Raw genomic sequence first — 17,467 nt, 5'->3', positions numbered from 1 at the left:
TGCTGAATAATTTCTATGCTAACACTCATTATATTGTTTGTTCTGAGCAGTTCTATTTTAAAGCATCAATTTGATATTATCATTTGTTAACCTTATTTTTCTTTTCATTGTGAAGAACTCTGATCTCACACCTGTGAAGTTTATGGTCTACTTAGCTCAATTAATCCTCTCACCCAATATTCTCTTTCATTTTAAATCTCCTGTAGCTGAGGTGTCAATAGGGTTGTAATCACTGTCACTGTCACTGTCATCTCCTTGCTCATCAATTTGCTCGAGCAGGCACCAGTAACGTCTCCATGGTGAGACTTAGAGTTATAAAATTTTTTTAAAAAGCGAGAGTTGCCAAAATCAAATAATTTGCTCAATATTACAATGCTTAGATGTGGCTGAGCCAAGATTTAAATCCAAGTCAGTCTATAATCTGAGAAAACTGGCTCCGTCCGTGATAATCAATCAAGAGAGGAAGTTTATTTTTATTTCATTCTTTTAGTGCTGATATCTCATGATAAAACTCCATTGAATTCCTTTTCAATTTATTTCTTTGCAAAAAAAAATCAAAACATCTTTTGTTTGGAACTGTGTTTATCTTTCAGGCATCGGGCTGTCAATCTCTTTCTTCAGGGATATGAAAAGTCTTGGATTGAAACAGAAGAACATTACTTTGAAGATAAACTGATAGAAGATTTAGCGGTATGTTTTTAATCCGGTTATAAGAGTGAAAGTTTTGGGGCTTAGCTGAATAATGTGGATATGAGCAGTTATTGTATCACTGAGGTAAGAACAAACACTTGAAATATACCAGTCTCCGGATACTATAACTTGATTGCTGCTGTGATCAATGTTTAATAATATGACAAGTTTTTGATAAACTGAGCTGTCCCTGATTATTCTTTTTTAATTCTTCCGAGTAGCTAAAAGCATCTTAGAACTAGGGTAGAAGTACATAAACTGAAACACATGAAATCATTCAGTTAAAAAAGAAGTTTAAGTTAACAACTACAGCCACAAAAGGAACCGAAGCTGTTTTTAAAAAATAAACAAGACAGAAAATGACCAACGACATAAGAACAGGAAGTCTAGATAAATACAGCTGATATCAATAACAATTTTGTGCAGTCATATTGGTACAGAGGTTTGCATTACTGAGATATAGATGTCAGAAAGCTATATGTTCTTCTTTTGTAACACATGAACCCATGTAACATTTTGATAAATCCATCTTCTAAAAAAAATTTGCAATCATATAGTCCTACAGAACGTTTCAGAGTAGTTAGATCCCCAAGTTATAGATATATTGTCTAGGTTAATTTTTTAAAATTCACAATTAGCAGGGAACAAAATGTGTAAAATAATTCAACTCACTTGCTTATTCCTAATTAAGAACATATTTTAAATGCATTCCATGTGTCTTTAGAATTAAAATAATCCACATATTATATTTTATTTCTCTTTTATTTTTCTGCTTTTGGGGGCACACCTGGCGATGTTCAGGAATTACTCCTGAAGGTGCCCAGATCATATGGGATGCCAGGAATCAAACCCAAATCGGCCGTGTGCAAGGCAAACACTTCACGTACTGTACTATTGCTTTGACCCCTTATATTTTATTTCTAATTTTATTATGATTTTTGCTTTCCAGACTGCATTTACTCAAGCTCAGGTACTATTACAGGCTCTTTGCTCAGGAATGATCTTTGGTGGTACTCAGTGCTGTGCTGGCGCTTGAGCCAAGATCGGCTATAAAGAAGGCTAACGTCTTTTCTGCTGTTCTATCTCTCCACACCATTTCTTTTAGAAATGAATATGTATTCAGAACATTAAATCTAAAATCCAGGAAAGGGCATCATTTACATGGAAGGAAAATTAGTCTGAATGAGCGAATACAGCAATGAAGATTACACAATTTATTAAATAATTCCCAAAAAGTCAGTAAATTTTTTAATCACAGAGTTAGTAAAAATTACCCATTTTCTTATGGACAAAGTTCTATACACAGTATAAACATATATGTATATACATATATGTAAATATATGTATATACTAATATATGTATATATAATAATATATATTAATATATGGAGAGAGAGAGAAAATTAGAGATGGTTTGAGGGGCCACACTCAGGAATTTGTCCTGGCTCTGTGTTCAGGAATCACACTCCTAGTTGGTTCCAGGGACCATACAGGGCACAGAGAACTGAACCTGAGTCAGCAAACACAAGCTGCATTAATCCCTATACTATATCTCTCTGGCCCCTACACATATGTTTTGAATGTAACTGAAAGTGAAAGGAATAATATGTAAGTGATTCAATATTGAACTTATTTTACATAATGAACTCATTGTGTAGGCAAAGATAATGTTTAGTCAGTTTGCATTGCTATCAAAATGAGATTTTTATACTTGAATCTACAGAATTTAATTACAAATCCTCATAAATTGATTCTTCCCTTAATTTGAAATCTATGTAGCAAGTAAATGGGCAGTTAACTTATGAGTCTTCTTTCAAGAAGAGTTTCACAATTTATAACTGATACACATTTTCCTTGCCTATATGTTTGTAAAATTATTAAATTTTTCTAAAAAGCTGTAGTTTTACATTGACGATGTACACATCCAGTACACAGGCAGATGTGGATGAATAATACATGTAAAATGTACATGTTACAGCAAGAGGATAAGGGCTTCATTTTATTTGTTATCCCTAGCTTTCACATTGCTCCAAGAAATGTGTAAGCAGTTTATATAAAAGCGTGAAATTTTATAAATGTCACTTTTTTCAGAAACCTGGAGTGGAGCCTTCCGAAGAAGATGAAGGCAACAAAAGAGTCGATCCTCTTCATCAGCTGATCCTTCTGTTTAGTCGAACAGCTTTAACAGAGAAATGGTACGGGAGGGTTCCTATGAGATATAGGAAGAACAGCTGTTGTTAGAAAAATTGTCTGAGTATTCTGTGTGTGTTATGTATCTGTGTTTCAATCCTGTTCTTGTTAGGGGAGAGAGTTGTTCAAAGGTCTGACCACTCTGACACACACCTGCCGACCAACATCCATTCAACTCATGTTGTAATATCTACCTCTGAGCTCCAGTGTTCCTTATTAACTGAGTTAGTTGATTCTCAGTCCTCTTCAATGAAAAGTCTCTTTACTGCAAACAGCCCTTATAATAAAAGAACCCAAAGTAATTTCCAGTATCAAAAATGCATGGAGAACAATGCTGACCAAAAATGTCCTGGCTAGACTGTGTCTCCATTGTGCAGAGGTTCTTAGAAAACCTGTAGGAGATGGGTAAGCCATCATCTCAATTGCATTTTATTTGAGATTTATTTTAAGGGAATTCTCCATTTTTTCCCTATCTTCTATAGACGTGTTCATATTAATTCAGTAAAGTCACAGAGGGTTGACCTCTATGGATTAAATAAGTAATGTGCTGGTAGACCTGGTAATCACAACCCTGCTTAGTATTTGTTCATTGCAGGGGGTGCTATATAGGTCGGCTCTGTCGATGGAACAATTCAAGAGCTACCAAAGATTTATCTGCTTCCCTGTGATGTGAATGAAGCCTACTTTCCCCCCAGGCTTCACCATCGGTCCTTTAGGAGACTGGGAATAGTTTAATTATCAATTCATATCCACAAGGGTCCTGTCAGTCTTGAAGAGATCATTTGACCTCTATGCATGCCATGATAATGTACATTTCTCTCTCTTAGCTAATGTGATCCATCCTTCTCTCACTATATCTCTCTCTTGTTATTTCCTAACTAACAAAATCATCTCATCCCTAAGCATAGAGCAACTCTCTGTCTGGCATTGGCAGGTAATGAGGTATTTCTCATGAGTGAATATTTTTGCTGTCTGGTTAAAAATTGCTAAAGTAACTGGAAAAATCAGGTATTTTTTGATGGAAACCTTTCTTTGTAAATCAGTGGTTTTTGACTTCTTAAGAGGAGGATAATCATGTTAACCTTTCTTAATTTTTGAGAATGATTTTTGTGATCATCATATTTTTTAAAATATGGTAGTATAATAATTTGGGAAGTTCTCTATCAAATTTTTGGAAACTCCTATATTCTTGTTTTAACTTTTGTGCTTATAATAAAAAGTAAAGAGATCGTGTTGGTGTGTAAAGTATAGACAAAATAGTCTTATATATTTTGTGTTGCTTCAGACTTTTCCGTAAACTAAAGAACAATAATCTTGGGTCTAAGACTTCCTGATTATATGATATATTTGAAAAATTGTGTAGTTTTGTTTTTTTATTTTTGAAGAGGCATCCTTGTTGAAAAAATTATTTTATATGGTGATGCATATGAGTAATCTTCTACTTAAAAACTAATTCATTGTTTTTTTATTTTTCATAGCAAACTGGAAGAAGATTTTTTATATATGGCCTATGCAGATATTATGGCAAAGGTAAATATAAATTTTTATTTTTATGTTGAATTTTAATAAAAGAAAGCCAGGGATGTAGCTTGAGAGCAGAACACTTGCCTCATATATATGGGCTCTAAAGTTTAATCTCTGGCACTGCAAAAATAATTGCATTATTATTTTAATAACAAAACATTTTCATGTGTGACATTTGATAAAGGATAACAATCTATGAGTTTCTAGATTAAAGCAAAACATTGTTAAATTTTAGAACCTTAAAGGACATTAATTTCAGCTTTTTATCTGCTCAAACTTCATTAACAGGCAGTGATTATTTCTGACTTTATGGAAGGATCACTACTTTTTTTTTCATACATTAAGTCATTCATCAACTATTCAGTGGACATCAGAATATTTGGAGATAACATAGTAAAAATGTTTCAAAAGCATCGTTTTAACCATGTTACCTAAACTGTAATATTTTTAAATATGGTGAAAATCAAAGAAATGTATATATACAGTCTCCTTGAAGTTTATCATCCCATTAGGGAAAAAATTGAATAAGGAACACTAATATGTTTAATGATGGAGGAACTGTTGCAATACTGCATAATTTTTTATTATGCAGCGGAAGACTGCATAGTACAGACTGAGATCTGATGCTGAATGACTTAACTATCCAAAACTATTACTCAGGTTTATTGTGTTTATTCACACCTTGCCATATGAGGGTGAAGGAGTGGATGAGTACAAAAGACCAGGGGCCAGCGAACAGCAGGTAGGGTGCTTGCCTTGCATGCAGTTGACCCAGGTTCTATCCCTAGTAATCTGTATGATACCGAACATTCCAGGGGTAATTTCTGAGTGCAGAGCCAGGAGTGACCCCTGAGCACCACTAGGTGTGACCCCCAAAACAAAGCAAAAGATGAGTCAGAGTTTTTCTTAGATTCATGATTGGGCAAATAGCAGATGGTGGTGCATAAGGTAAAATAGGATGCATCCCATTCAAGCCTACAGCAAATAGTTGAAGGCCTGCAGTGATGAGAAAAGGTGACCAATTAAAGACTGGATATATTCTTTAAAGGTGCCTGTGAGACAGTTAAGTAGAAATGACAACCTGATAGGAAATTCTTATGTTCAGTATCTCGGGTGAGACCTTTATAAATGCACACTAGGATTCAACAGCATTAGAAAGTAATTGGTGCCCTAGAAGCAGATGATCTCACTAAGGCAGGGAGGCAGCTTGAGAGAAGAACCAAGACTGAGGATATGGATGTATAAGAGAAGGTCTGAAGGAAAGGAACACTGCAAAACTTAGGAGAGACTTCTAGTGTGACTACATATTGGATTAATGTGTTGATCTCACATTTGCTCTGACGGAGAAACTGTACAAGATAAAGGTGGAACATTCACCAGGATTTTTTGTAGCACATCATGTGACTCAGTTGAGAACAGTTACAAAGGATTGTGACCAGGCAACACTGGTGTTTCAGATGTCATACTTGGAGGAAGTAAGAAAAGATTTGCGCATGAGGTGTTGCACAGTGATGTTTCTTTACTGAGGAGATTCATTGGGAGGATAAAGATGTGCTGATAAATATCTAGATGGTAGTATGAAGTATTTTATTTGTTTGCTATTTGGTATATATCATATAAGGATATTATATATTCATTCACTATCACTATCACTATCATCCCGTTGAGCCTTGATTTGCTCAAGCGGGCCTAGTAACGTCTCCATTCGTACTAGCCCTGCAATTTTAGTAGCCTTTCTTTTCTCATCCTTCCCAATGGTGCCACAATTAGAGGCTATTTCAAGATCAGGAGAATGAGACCCATCACTGTTACTGTATGAATACGCCACATATGAATACGCCACAGGGAGCTTGCCAGGCTCTCCCATGCAGGCAGGAAAACTCTTGGTAGCTTGCCAGGTTCTCCGAGAGGGAGGACTAGGCTATAAGATGTTGTACAGCCGCAAGTGTCCCTGCGCTTCTGGCAGCTTGGTTTTATACTCTCCGGATGTTGGCCATTGATGGATTACACGGCACCGGAGGCAGTTTCAGGGTGTGACGGCCTAGCTACTGGAAAATGAGGGGTCTGGGAGCAAGAGGCCCAGTCCAGATCCAAGCAGGCTTGGAGATCTCAGCCCCGGGTCCCGCACTCCTGGGTTCCTCTGCCGTTTCCTTTATGCCTGAGGCTCATCCCAATGTGTGGAGAGGGGCCTTGAGCATGGTTGTGGCTGGGTTCCAGAGGTCTTCAGTTGCTGGGGCTCTGCTCAGGGTAGGGAGGGAAACTCAACCCACCCTCTCTAAGGGGCCCCATGAAGACAGCCAGGCTCAGGGTCAAGAGACTCTGATTATATATACATTATATATATATAATAGAAAATATATATAATCACTGTCATCCCATTGCTCATTGATTTGTTCGAGCAGGCACCAGTAACGTGTCTCGATTGTGAGACTTATTTTGTTACTGTTTTGGCACATCCAATACGCCACAAGTAGCTTGCCAGGCTCTACCGTGCGGGCCCGATACTATTGGTAGCTTGCCAGGCTCTCCGAGAGGGGTGGAGGAATTGAACACGGGTTGGCTGGGTGAAAGGCGAATGCCCTACCACTGTGCTATCACTCCAGCAAATATAATATATATATTATATATGTATATATAATATATATATATTTGAAAACTTGAACATATTTCATTTCAAATTACTACATAGGTGTTTAATGAAAGTAATTTTTAAGTATTAAATGATTAAAGTAGAAGGGTATTTTCTCCCTGTATAAATTGATTTCAAATATTGACTAGAAATTAAAGTAAATTTTCCAAGAAGTGTGATAAGCCTGCACTGTAGCACTGTAGTGCTGTCATCCTGTTGTTCATCGATTTGCTTGAGTGGGCACAAGTAACATCTCCATTGAGAGACTTGTTACTGTTTTTGGCATATCCAATATGCTATGGGTAGCTTGCCAGACTGCCATGTGGGTGGGATACTCTCGGTACCTTACCGGGCTTTCCAAAAGGGACGGAGGACTCAAACCCGGGTCGGCTGTGTGCAAGGCAAACACCCTACCCACTGTGCTGTCGCTCCAGTTCTAATTTAGATTATTATCCATTGATGTCTAGCCATACCAATTTTCCTACTTTTGCGACTTTTCTCTAACAGTTCTCAGAAGCAGATGTAAATTCAAAAAAAGACAGGAAGTTCAGTTTATCAAGGATAAGGATTTTTGCTAGACTGGTATTGAAGAACAGTGAATCAAAGGACTTTTTATATATTTCTAGGAGACTGAGTGAATCATTGGACCTTGAATTCTAACTGGGCTAAGTAAGGAAATGAAGGAAGTGGGAAATAAATGTGGAGAAAAAAATAGTAGATGATTCTGGTTTAAGAAAAGGATCTGCTTGATAAATTCTTTTGTAAAAAATCTCTCCCATTTATTCTGGTTGAGTCCTAATGCTTAGCTTATTTTTTCTTTGTATTTTATTTGGTAGTGTTTGTTTTGTCTCAACATTTTCTACTTCATAATTTAATAGAGTTATTCCTTTTATTGTTAAAGATAGCAAGATCAACCCCAGTGGTTGATCACTCATTTAATTCTACGGTACAGTTGTCCTAATTTATCAACATGCTACCCAATAATTACTTGAACATAATATACTAGCTACGTTTACACCGATGTAATGCATATTGGGACTATCTCTGTTATTTTCACTTAAGATCTTGCATCTTTTCAATAAATTTAAATAATTTATTACCTTTAAGCAGCCAGATTGCATTTTTTCCATTTAAGTTTTCCTATTAAATTAAACAAATTCTAGGTTATTTATGGATTTTTATTAAGATTTATCTCACATACCTTTATTTGTCAGCTGATAATTTTTATATTACTATATGACATACTTTCTTTAGAATCAGACCATAGCTTAAGGCAAGTTTCTTTAAAAAAAAATTAATTCTCTCAGAGTCAGAGTAATAGTACAGTGCATAGGTCACTTGTCTTGCATGCAGTAGACCCAGATTTGATCCTCAGCAACATATATGGTCCTCCCAGCTCTGTCAGAAGTGATCTCTGAGTGCAGAGCCAAGTGTGGTCCAAAAAAAAAAAAAAAGAGAGAGATAGAAGAAGAAGAAAGAAGAAAACAAGGAAGGAAAGAAGGAAGGAAGGAAGGAAGGAAGGAAGGAAGGAAGGAAGGAAGGAAGGAAGGAAGGAAGGAAGGAAGGAAGGAAGGAAGGAAGGAAGGAAGGGAGGGAGGGAGGCAGGCCTTGAGACTTGACACTTGAACTCAGTTCAAAAGACTTCTTTTCATCTATTTCTTTACCATTGCATGACCTTTGGCAGAGCCTGGCAAGCTCCCTGTGGCGTATTTGATATGCCAAAAACAGTAACAATGCTGGGTATCATTCCACTGACCCTGGAAGAGCCTCCAATGCGGCACTGTTGGGAAAGACAAGTGAGGAGAGGCTGCTAAAATCTCAGTGCTAGAACGAATTGAGATATTACTGGCACCCATTCAAGCAAATTGATGAATAAGGGATGACAGTGATATAGTGATGCGGTGCATGACCTTTATTATTTATATCTTGAATAAATTGTCTTGTGTTTTAATTGCTTTTAGCCGCAATGCTCCAAATTGTCTTTATCACTGCATTCGTGATACTTTCTCATCATTGATCTTTTAATGGCCTATTTTTTATTTGTTATTAATTCAAAGCTTTTATTTATTATTATTGGGGGGTACCAACAGTTCTATAACAGCAGAATATCACATGGCACAGCCTGGAAAGCTACCCTTGGCGTATTTCGATATGCCAAAAAAAGTAACAATAATGGGCCTCATTTCCCTGTCCCTGAACACGACAGGGACAAATGGAGATGTTACTGGCGCCCACTTGAACAAATTGATGAGCAACGGATGACAGTGATACAGTGATGCAGTGACCAACAGTTCTCAGAATTTACTCTTGGTTGTGTGCTCAGGAACACTCTTAGCCGTGCTCAGGGGATCACAGTTGGTGCCAGTGATTGAACCTGGATTGGCCACATGTAAGTCAAGCCATACCAGACCCCACCATCCCATCTCTCTGGTCCCTTAAAATTTTTATTACAATTTAGGTAACATGGTGACAGTAGCCTTATGGCTGATGGTACTAATGTACAAAGTTACTGCACCTTCATCATCACTTTTCATATCATCCTTTTTTATGATATACTAAAACCCAAAACAGCTTTGTTTAGCTACGAGTCAGCCCGTTGGAAGATGACAAATTCACATCCCCAAAGTGGAACCAACTGAAGGGATAGTACAAGATTGAGGCATTTGCCTTGGATGGGGTAATGGCTTATTTTTAAGGTAGCTACTTAGTTTTATATCAAATAGATTCAGTACTAGTTGTTTTTTTTTTAAAAAAAAGACTTATCAAACATTTTAGAAGTAAATTATATTAATTTTTTTAAATTTTATTTGTTTTGGGAATGTACCCAGCAGTGCTCAGGGCTTCCTCCTGGCTCCATGCTCAGGAATTATTCTTGGCAGTGCTTAAGAGGACCATACAGAGTGCAGAGAACTGAACACAGGACAGCTGCATATAAGACAAGTGCCCTGACTGCTGTGCTATATATCCAGCCCCCGAATTTTCTTAGGGACATCTAAAAATATAAGTTTAAATATTTTACTCCAAGGTAACTTTTCGTACAAAAACTGTCATCTGGAACTTTAAATATTTTTTACAAAAGCAATCATATCATGCTAAATTTGTAGTTTAAAAACCTCTCATTAAGCCATAAAATAACAATTTTTCTGAGTGTACTTTTCATCTCAAATATTGTCTCCAGTGTTTCTCTAAATATTTTTGTAGGAGATAATGTATTTGGGAAAAATGTGAAATTTTCTCACCTTAAGATACATATTAAGAGCTGGAGATATAGACGGGCAGATAAGGCTGTTGCCTTGAATGTGACAGAGCCAGTTCTGGCACTACAGAGGGTCCCCTGGACCCTTCTAGAAGTGATCCTTGAGTACAGAGCCAGGAGAAAGTCCTGAGTCAGCTGGATGTGGACCAAGGACACACAGAAAAGAAAAGAAGTACGTTAGTATTCTGTAGCACTGTAGCACTGTCATCCCATTGTTCACCCACTTGCTCTAGTGGGCACCAGTAACATCTCCATGGTGAGACTTGTTACTGTTTTTGGCATATCAAAGCAATAGCACAGTGGGGAGGGTGTTTGCCTAGCACGCGGCAGACCTGGGTTCGATTCCATGTCCCTAGTTCATGAATATACTGAGTACTTACTAAGTATTGGAACAATCTAACTCCTGTCAGTTCTATATAACTATCTGCCATAGGAATTTGTGAGTGAAAAGATATGTTTTAGTCCTCGTGTACTATTAATTCTAAACCATCATAGTAAGTTAAAATTTATTTAAGGATTATTAGTTAGACACTTTCTAAGCAGCAGATCACTTACATCTATTCATTTGATCAAGAAACCTTTACTTCTACTCTTTTTCATTTCTGTTCTTTATTTTATTTTGTTTTGGGACACACCAGTAGTGACCAGAGCTGCCCCCTGACTGAGGATTAGCTCTTGATGGAGCTCATAGGGCCATATGTAGTGTGCAGATTGTACCCTAGTCTCCTGCATGCAAAGTATGTACTGTGTCTTTTGAGCTATTTCTCTCTCTCTATGGCCTGGTTATTTTTCTTATTCCCATCTTAAAAGGTGAAATGCTTTTTTAAACATTTTCTTAAATTTTCATAGTTGTGGGAGGGTGATTGTTGGGCCACACCTGGCAGTTCCCAGAGATTTCTTAAGACTCTGCACTCAGGGTTCACTCCTGTCAGACTCAGGAAATCATATGGGATACTGGCGATTAGACCCTCGTGAGACTTGTGCAAGGCAAGTGCCCTAGTATCTCTCCAACTCAGGGGTTTAAAGAACTTTCCTTGCATCTCCTGACCTGGTTCTTTCCCTGGCACCTTCTGGGGTACCCTCAGTCTCACCAGGGCTGATTCCTGACCAGAGAGCCAGAAGTAAGCCCTGAACACCACTGGCTGGGGCCCTAAAATCAGAATAATGAAAGAGTGGATACAAAGCACAATAGATAAAGAACTATGTGTTGTTTAGTATTCTAGGCTTAATAATTAGTAATTGATTTAAATCAGACACTTCATGTCCCTAACCGTTGTACTACTCCTCTTCTTTCTTAAATAAACAATATATCCCTGGTAATTAGATAAAGAATATTATATGCCAACAAATCTAGTATGACCATGATTTTAAATCATGGTATCTAATAAAATATTTATTTGAAAAAGAAAAGTACATGAATTAACAACACTCCTTAATCATTTCTTGAACTCAATAAAACGAAATAGTTTGTCATCTCCCTATGAAAGCAAAGTATTATAACAATTCAACTTTATTATTCACCCCAAAGTAATAAAATATCACTTGTATCACTTGTATCACTTGTCATCCCGTTTGCTCATCAATTTGCTCGAGCGGACGCCAGTAACGTCTCCATTCGTCCATGTCTCATGCTAGTGTAGCTCAGTGGCGTCTGCTCACTCCAGGAACACAAAGAACATCAAACTGTTGGTTCGGGGTCTGAACAATAACAGTAACAGAAATAAAATATAAAACTAGAAATGGATAACAAGATTGACTTTAATTAATGAATACTTCTAGCTACCAGTTTTATTTCACAGTCATTTGATGTCTGTTTTAAAGCATTGTCATGGCACTAATTAAAGAGAGAGCTGATCCTTTTCAGATTCATTTGAACAGGCATCTTTGTGAATAGATTATGTGCAGTATGATGTGGATCCTCTTAATATCTCCATTTTATTTGTAAAATTTATTATTCCACAATTTAATTTCTATAAAGAGCAAAATAGGTTATGAATTAACCAGATATAATCTGAGTCTAGTATTATTTAAATAATGCTGATGACAAATTATTACAAATAATTTGGTAATCTAGACTAAATTATTTTGCACTTTCTGCCCTGGCATATTTTAATTCTGTTGATCTTTTAAAATCTTTTACATGTATCAGAGTTGTCATGATGAGGAAGATGACGATGGTGAAGAAGAAGTGAAGAGTTTTGAAGTAAGATGGATCTTTCTAGATTTTCTTTTTCCCTACCTTGAGACATTGTTTCATAGCTTTTAACTGACATTTATGTTTCTTGCTTCATGGCTTATTACAGCTTATTGTGTCAAGGAACTGCATGTGAGAAGCTGGGCAGACAAATCTGAGTCAAGATTTGCTGAAGTTAAGAACAAGGAAAATAGAATAGTTAAACAATCAAATTAAAGCCATATGTTGAGAATGAGTGTTCCCGAGAATTCTCAGAGATGAGATTGCTTCGAATTGTTCTCATCTTGGTGTATGTTACAATATGAAATTTTCCACAGATGTGTGAGAAAAGTACTAATTGGAGAACAATGTTTAACATTTAATTAAACTCTGAGATTTATTTCCCCCCCAAGTCAAAAATTTGTCCTTTTTTGACTTCTATTCAGTTGGGTCACTCATTCCCTATACATATGTAGATGATGGCACAGGATGCAGTTTGCTTGCATGAGGTAGGAGTGCATATATTAATGGACTGTGTGCTATTTGTTTATTTTCTCAAATATTCTCAGCTCTTAAATATCCTTATCGCTAGAAATCTTACTCAATATCAATTAGTGAGAAGGGAAATAGATATTATTCCCCCCATTTGCTTAGAGTGTGTCTTTACTCTTTTATAACCAGAACAACTTATTGTTAACTTTATTATTGATTTATGCATATTTTTTAGAAATTATAAAAAAAGGAAAGACAATGGATACTTTTTCCTATTAATCTGTGTGTCTTGACTTTGAATTGAAAGACTGGAAATATATTAATAATCAATAGTGATTTACACTTTAATTATAGTGGAGCCATACACACATAAAAGGTACAGTTGAGAAGTAGACATAGCTTTGTGCCCTTTTCAGGAAAAATTTGATGTGAGCATTTCTTCAACATTGAACACAATGTAAAAATAAATATTAAGAATAAGTCATTACCATTGCTGCTGAGAAGAATATCATAAGATGAATTTCCTCTATGGCACTATGATCACTTCTGATGTCTATATAAATTCTGTTTCCAAGTCCATCTTCATTCATAAGGAATAGGTAAACTAGAATGAGCTGTCAGCAGCAAATAATAATGTTTTTTTTTCTGAAGTGCACACCATTTATAGTCTATCAGTTGTCTTCAGAGCAATTGTTTATTGCTATTTTGCTTCTTGTCCTCATCCTTCCTTAAGGTCACAGGATCCCAACGCAGCAAGGTAAAACTATACATATATGTGTGTATTTGTCTGGGTCTGAGTTTCAGTTTCTTTGTGACATTTACCTTTGTTAGACCCAACATCTTGGATTCTTTTGTAATAAAAAAATCTTGAAATCTTTCTACAAGTTTATAACTCCAATGTAAATGGATTTTTCAGTATCCCTCCTTGACACGGACTTTTTCTTACGGCAACTTAAATGACTCAGAATTGAATTTAAGACCTACATATTAAATATGAGCTGCACGCTGGGCTGAGATAAAAGAATCTTGCCTTTAGGTGGATTTACTTTTAGCTACAGACTTTTCAGTACAGCCTTCTGTACTCATCTGCTTCATTTTTTTTTTTACCAGTCTTACTAGTCGAAGACACATAATAAATGGCATTGATAGGGAGATTTGAAAGGTGTCTGCTTCTCATTGTGGGAGTGATTGATACATTCATTAGTAACTGGATATTATGCTCTATGACCTCAGTGTTGGTCTCAGCATCTTGTCATAGGGAAGAACTAGAAGATTAGTTTTCTTATTATTTTTTCTTGGTGTATTATGAACAGCTAAAAAACTTGAAACATTGCTGAGAATTTTGATACAGGATTATTAAATTTTACCTTGATATTATATCCTGTTAAACTTACATCTTGTTTTTATTTTACTTAGTGGAAAATCAATCATAAATATACTAGGAAGAGAATACATATCACAACTTTAATTTGAAATAAAAACTTTTAGGCTAGAGACATAGTACAGGGCAGGTGCTTGCTTTGCATGTGGTCAAATTGGGTTTGATCGCTGTTGCCACATATGGTCTCCTGATTTCCACGTGGAGTGGTACCTGTCCTTAGATCCAGGAGTAAGCCTTCAGGCTTAGCCAAACACCCCACACACACTCCCCAGTCCTCCCCCACAGACACATTAAGTAAATAAAAAACAGATTAAAAATTTCCAATGCGTATTTTCTTTCTTCTTTTGTGAAAAAGTAAAATATTTGCTATTGAAAATAAATTTAGGATGTTATAGTCTGTCTTTTAAAAGCCAACTATAATATTTTATTAGGTGTTGTATTTGGAGAGATACATAGTTATTTTATCATGATCCTTATAAATTAAAATTTGTCTTCATGCAAAGACTATCAGATACAGCATCCATTGGATGGATATAATGGCTAATGCCTAAAATGACGATACCAGTAATAGAGACTAAAGCAGTACTAATAACAGGTGTGATACTAAGTTAGTAGATTATTATACTTCCATTGCTAGTTATCTAAGATATAACTCCTCTGAGTTGTTGAGAGTTGAAAACATGAAGGACCTCCTAATATCAGCTGAAGACTTGTTTCTTTGATCGAATCATCAATGTTCATGTCCCCAAAAGTGTTTTAGTATCTATAAGATATGCATGAATAAAACAGGTCAGAATGAGGTGGTGCAGGTTAAGAAAATAGTGTAATAGTGAAAGAGAAATGAAGTTTCAGAAAACGGTTGAAATTTTGTGATGTTACAAAAGTTTTTTATCAGAAAAGTCTAGTGATGGCCAGTAGAAGAATCCTTATGTTCAGATTCTAGGATTTAAGTCGATTTAAGACATGAAATCAATGAGTTACAAAGGTTGATGTGAGATAATGGGAAACATGTCTTAGATTATAAATGTTAAATAAATTCACCTGGGTCAGAGCGATAGTGGAGTGAGTACAGCATTTGTCTTGTACGTGGCCGACCCGAGTTCAATCCCTGGCATCCCTTATGGTCCCCCAAGTACCACCAGGAGTAATTCCTGAGTGCAGAGCCAGGAGTAAACCCTAAGCATCGCTGGGTGTGACCCAAAAAGCAAAAAAAAAAAAAATTTAATTAAAATATAAATTCACAAAATATTCACATAAGCAGGAAATATATCCTAGTGGAAGGATCAAAGAGAAAGGATCAATGAAGGATCAATCAAAATGAAGGAGCATTTTAAAATATCATCTGAATTTTAAAGTTTCTAGTAACCGTCAAACATAACTAACACAACAGACAAACTTTGGGGATTTTTTCATCCTAACCATATGTTCCAGATAGTTCTACCATGTAATAATATTTATACCCTCTGAGTTGCTATTTGCAAAATATATACTCTGTGAGTTAGCCATATTTTCTCTCACCAAATTGAAAGCAAATGGTTTTTATTGGTCTGAGGTTGACTGTGATACCAACAAAATCACTAAAAAATTTATCAGCAAATATTATTTTCTCATTGTAAATTTATTAATCACCCAGCATTTTTACATTGAGATGTCTGGTTGTTTAATATCATTTAATAGTTTAATGGTGGAGTTGTTAAAATTATAAGGAGTCCAAAGTCTTATTTGATAGTTTCTATATTATTTAAACCAAATTGTATTAAACAAATGTTGGTGTAATAGGTATTTGTTATTCATCTTTTATCTCTATCATTGGCTGATTATATTACCTATACATTCTGATTAAATTATTTATCTACAGTATCTTTAGAAGATATTGAAAGATAAAATTAGATATAAAAAAGTAGCATAAAAAGAAAAATATTCATTAAGGATGTGACCTTAAGAAAAATAAAAACAGGAAATAAACATTAAAATGTTTTTCCCATTATTTCTTCTTTCAGCACTTCTATGTTTAACTGATAGGACCCTGCTATAACTCTGTGCTTTAAGTCCCTTCTCTATCTAATATGCATATGAATATCCTAAAATGATATTAAAATATTAATAAATTTATCACAAGTATTTATTACAATATTAATCAGATTTTATTACAAAATACTATGTTTTATTATATTTTATTATAATATTTATATTATGATATTTTATTATATTTAATATTTATAAATATTGTAAATATTTTGTAACTATTGCATATCAGTGTAAACGTATTTTAAATAATCTTTTTAGAATTCTGCTCAATATTAAAACTATAAATAGGACTTCAAAATTTTATTAAGATATCACTATTAATTAAAAGATAAGAGATGTGTTATTAGATACCTGATATGTCAATTACTGCATAAGTACTTCATGTAGTCATGTAAATTTTAAATGTTCATCTATGAAAAATAATAACTGTAACAAATAAGTAATAAATATATTCTGTAACTGTAACAAGTAATAAATAACCATAACAAATAAGTAATATCTTATATAACAAATAAGTAATAAATATCTTATATAACAAATAAGTAATAAATTTTTCTGAAAAATATTTTTCTACCCTAAATCTGGCACCAGTGAAGATCATACATTTTAACATTTTGCAAAATATACAGAAACATTCTTTACATGCTTGCTCTTTTTCTGTTCAGATTATGTAAAATCTGAAGATATAGCTTTAATTACTCAAAGAACTTATGTAGTTTCTTTTGTTTGTTTTGGGGACACACCCAGTGGTGCTCAGGAGTCACTCTTGACTCTGCTCTCAGGGATCACGCTTAGGGGGCTCTGGATACCATATGGGGTGCTGGAGATTTAACCCGGGTAAGCCACGTGCAAGGCACCCTACATATACTGTACTATTTCTCTGACCACATAGATGTAACATTGAAAAACTGAACTTTATGACTGTGAGGCTTAAGTAAACTAGAGACATGGAAATTAACTTGCTTTGGAACCATCTTTTAAAAGTATTAGTTAGTTTGCATAGTCATTTGGCAAATGCCCAATTTAAAATCACAGATGAATTCTCTGATAGTTCCCTGAGGTCCTATTATTCTGTGCTATTGATTAAGGATAATTTCTTGTATC

At 35.3% G+C, this 17,467-nt stretch overlaps 1 protein-coding gene across 1 annotated transcript in view; it reads left to right on the top strand.

Annotated features, from left to right (window-relative positions):
• Positions 1-17,467, top strand: part of RYR2 (ryanodine receptor 2) — a 762,156-nt gene that overhangs the window by 655,486 nt on the left and 89,203 nt on the right. The window contains exons 75-79 of the mRNA XM_055147039.1: positions 594-690; positions 2,782-2,885; positions 4,359-4,410; positions 12,439-12,492; positions 13,688-13,711. Coding sequence (XP_055003014.1) covers positions 594-690; positions 2,782-2,885; positions 4,359-4,410; positions 12,439-12,492; positions 13,688-13,711 — 331 coding nt within the window. The remainder of the gene's footprint in view (positions 1-593; positions 691-2,781; positions 2,886-4,358; positions 4,411-12,438; positions 12,493-13,687; positions 13,712-17,467) is intronic.

Source organism: Sorex araneus, chromosome 9 (assembly GCF_027595985.1).
Source record: "Sorex araneus isolate mSorAra2 chromosome 9, mSorAra2.pri, whole genome shotgun sequence".
In the NCBI taxonomy this organism is placed as follows: domain Eukaryota; kingdom Metazoa; phylum Chordata; class Mammalia; order Eulipotyphla; family Soricidae; genus Sorex; species Sorex araneus.
The sequence above is the reverse complement of the archived record's forward strand: the minus strand, read 5'-3'. Positions and strand labels throughout refer to the sequence as shown.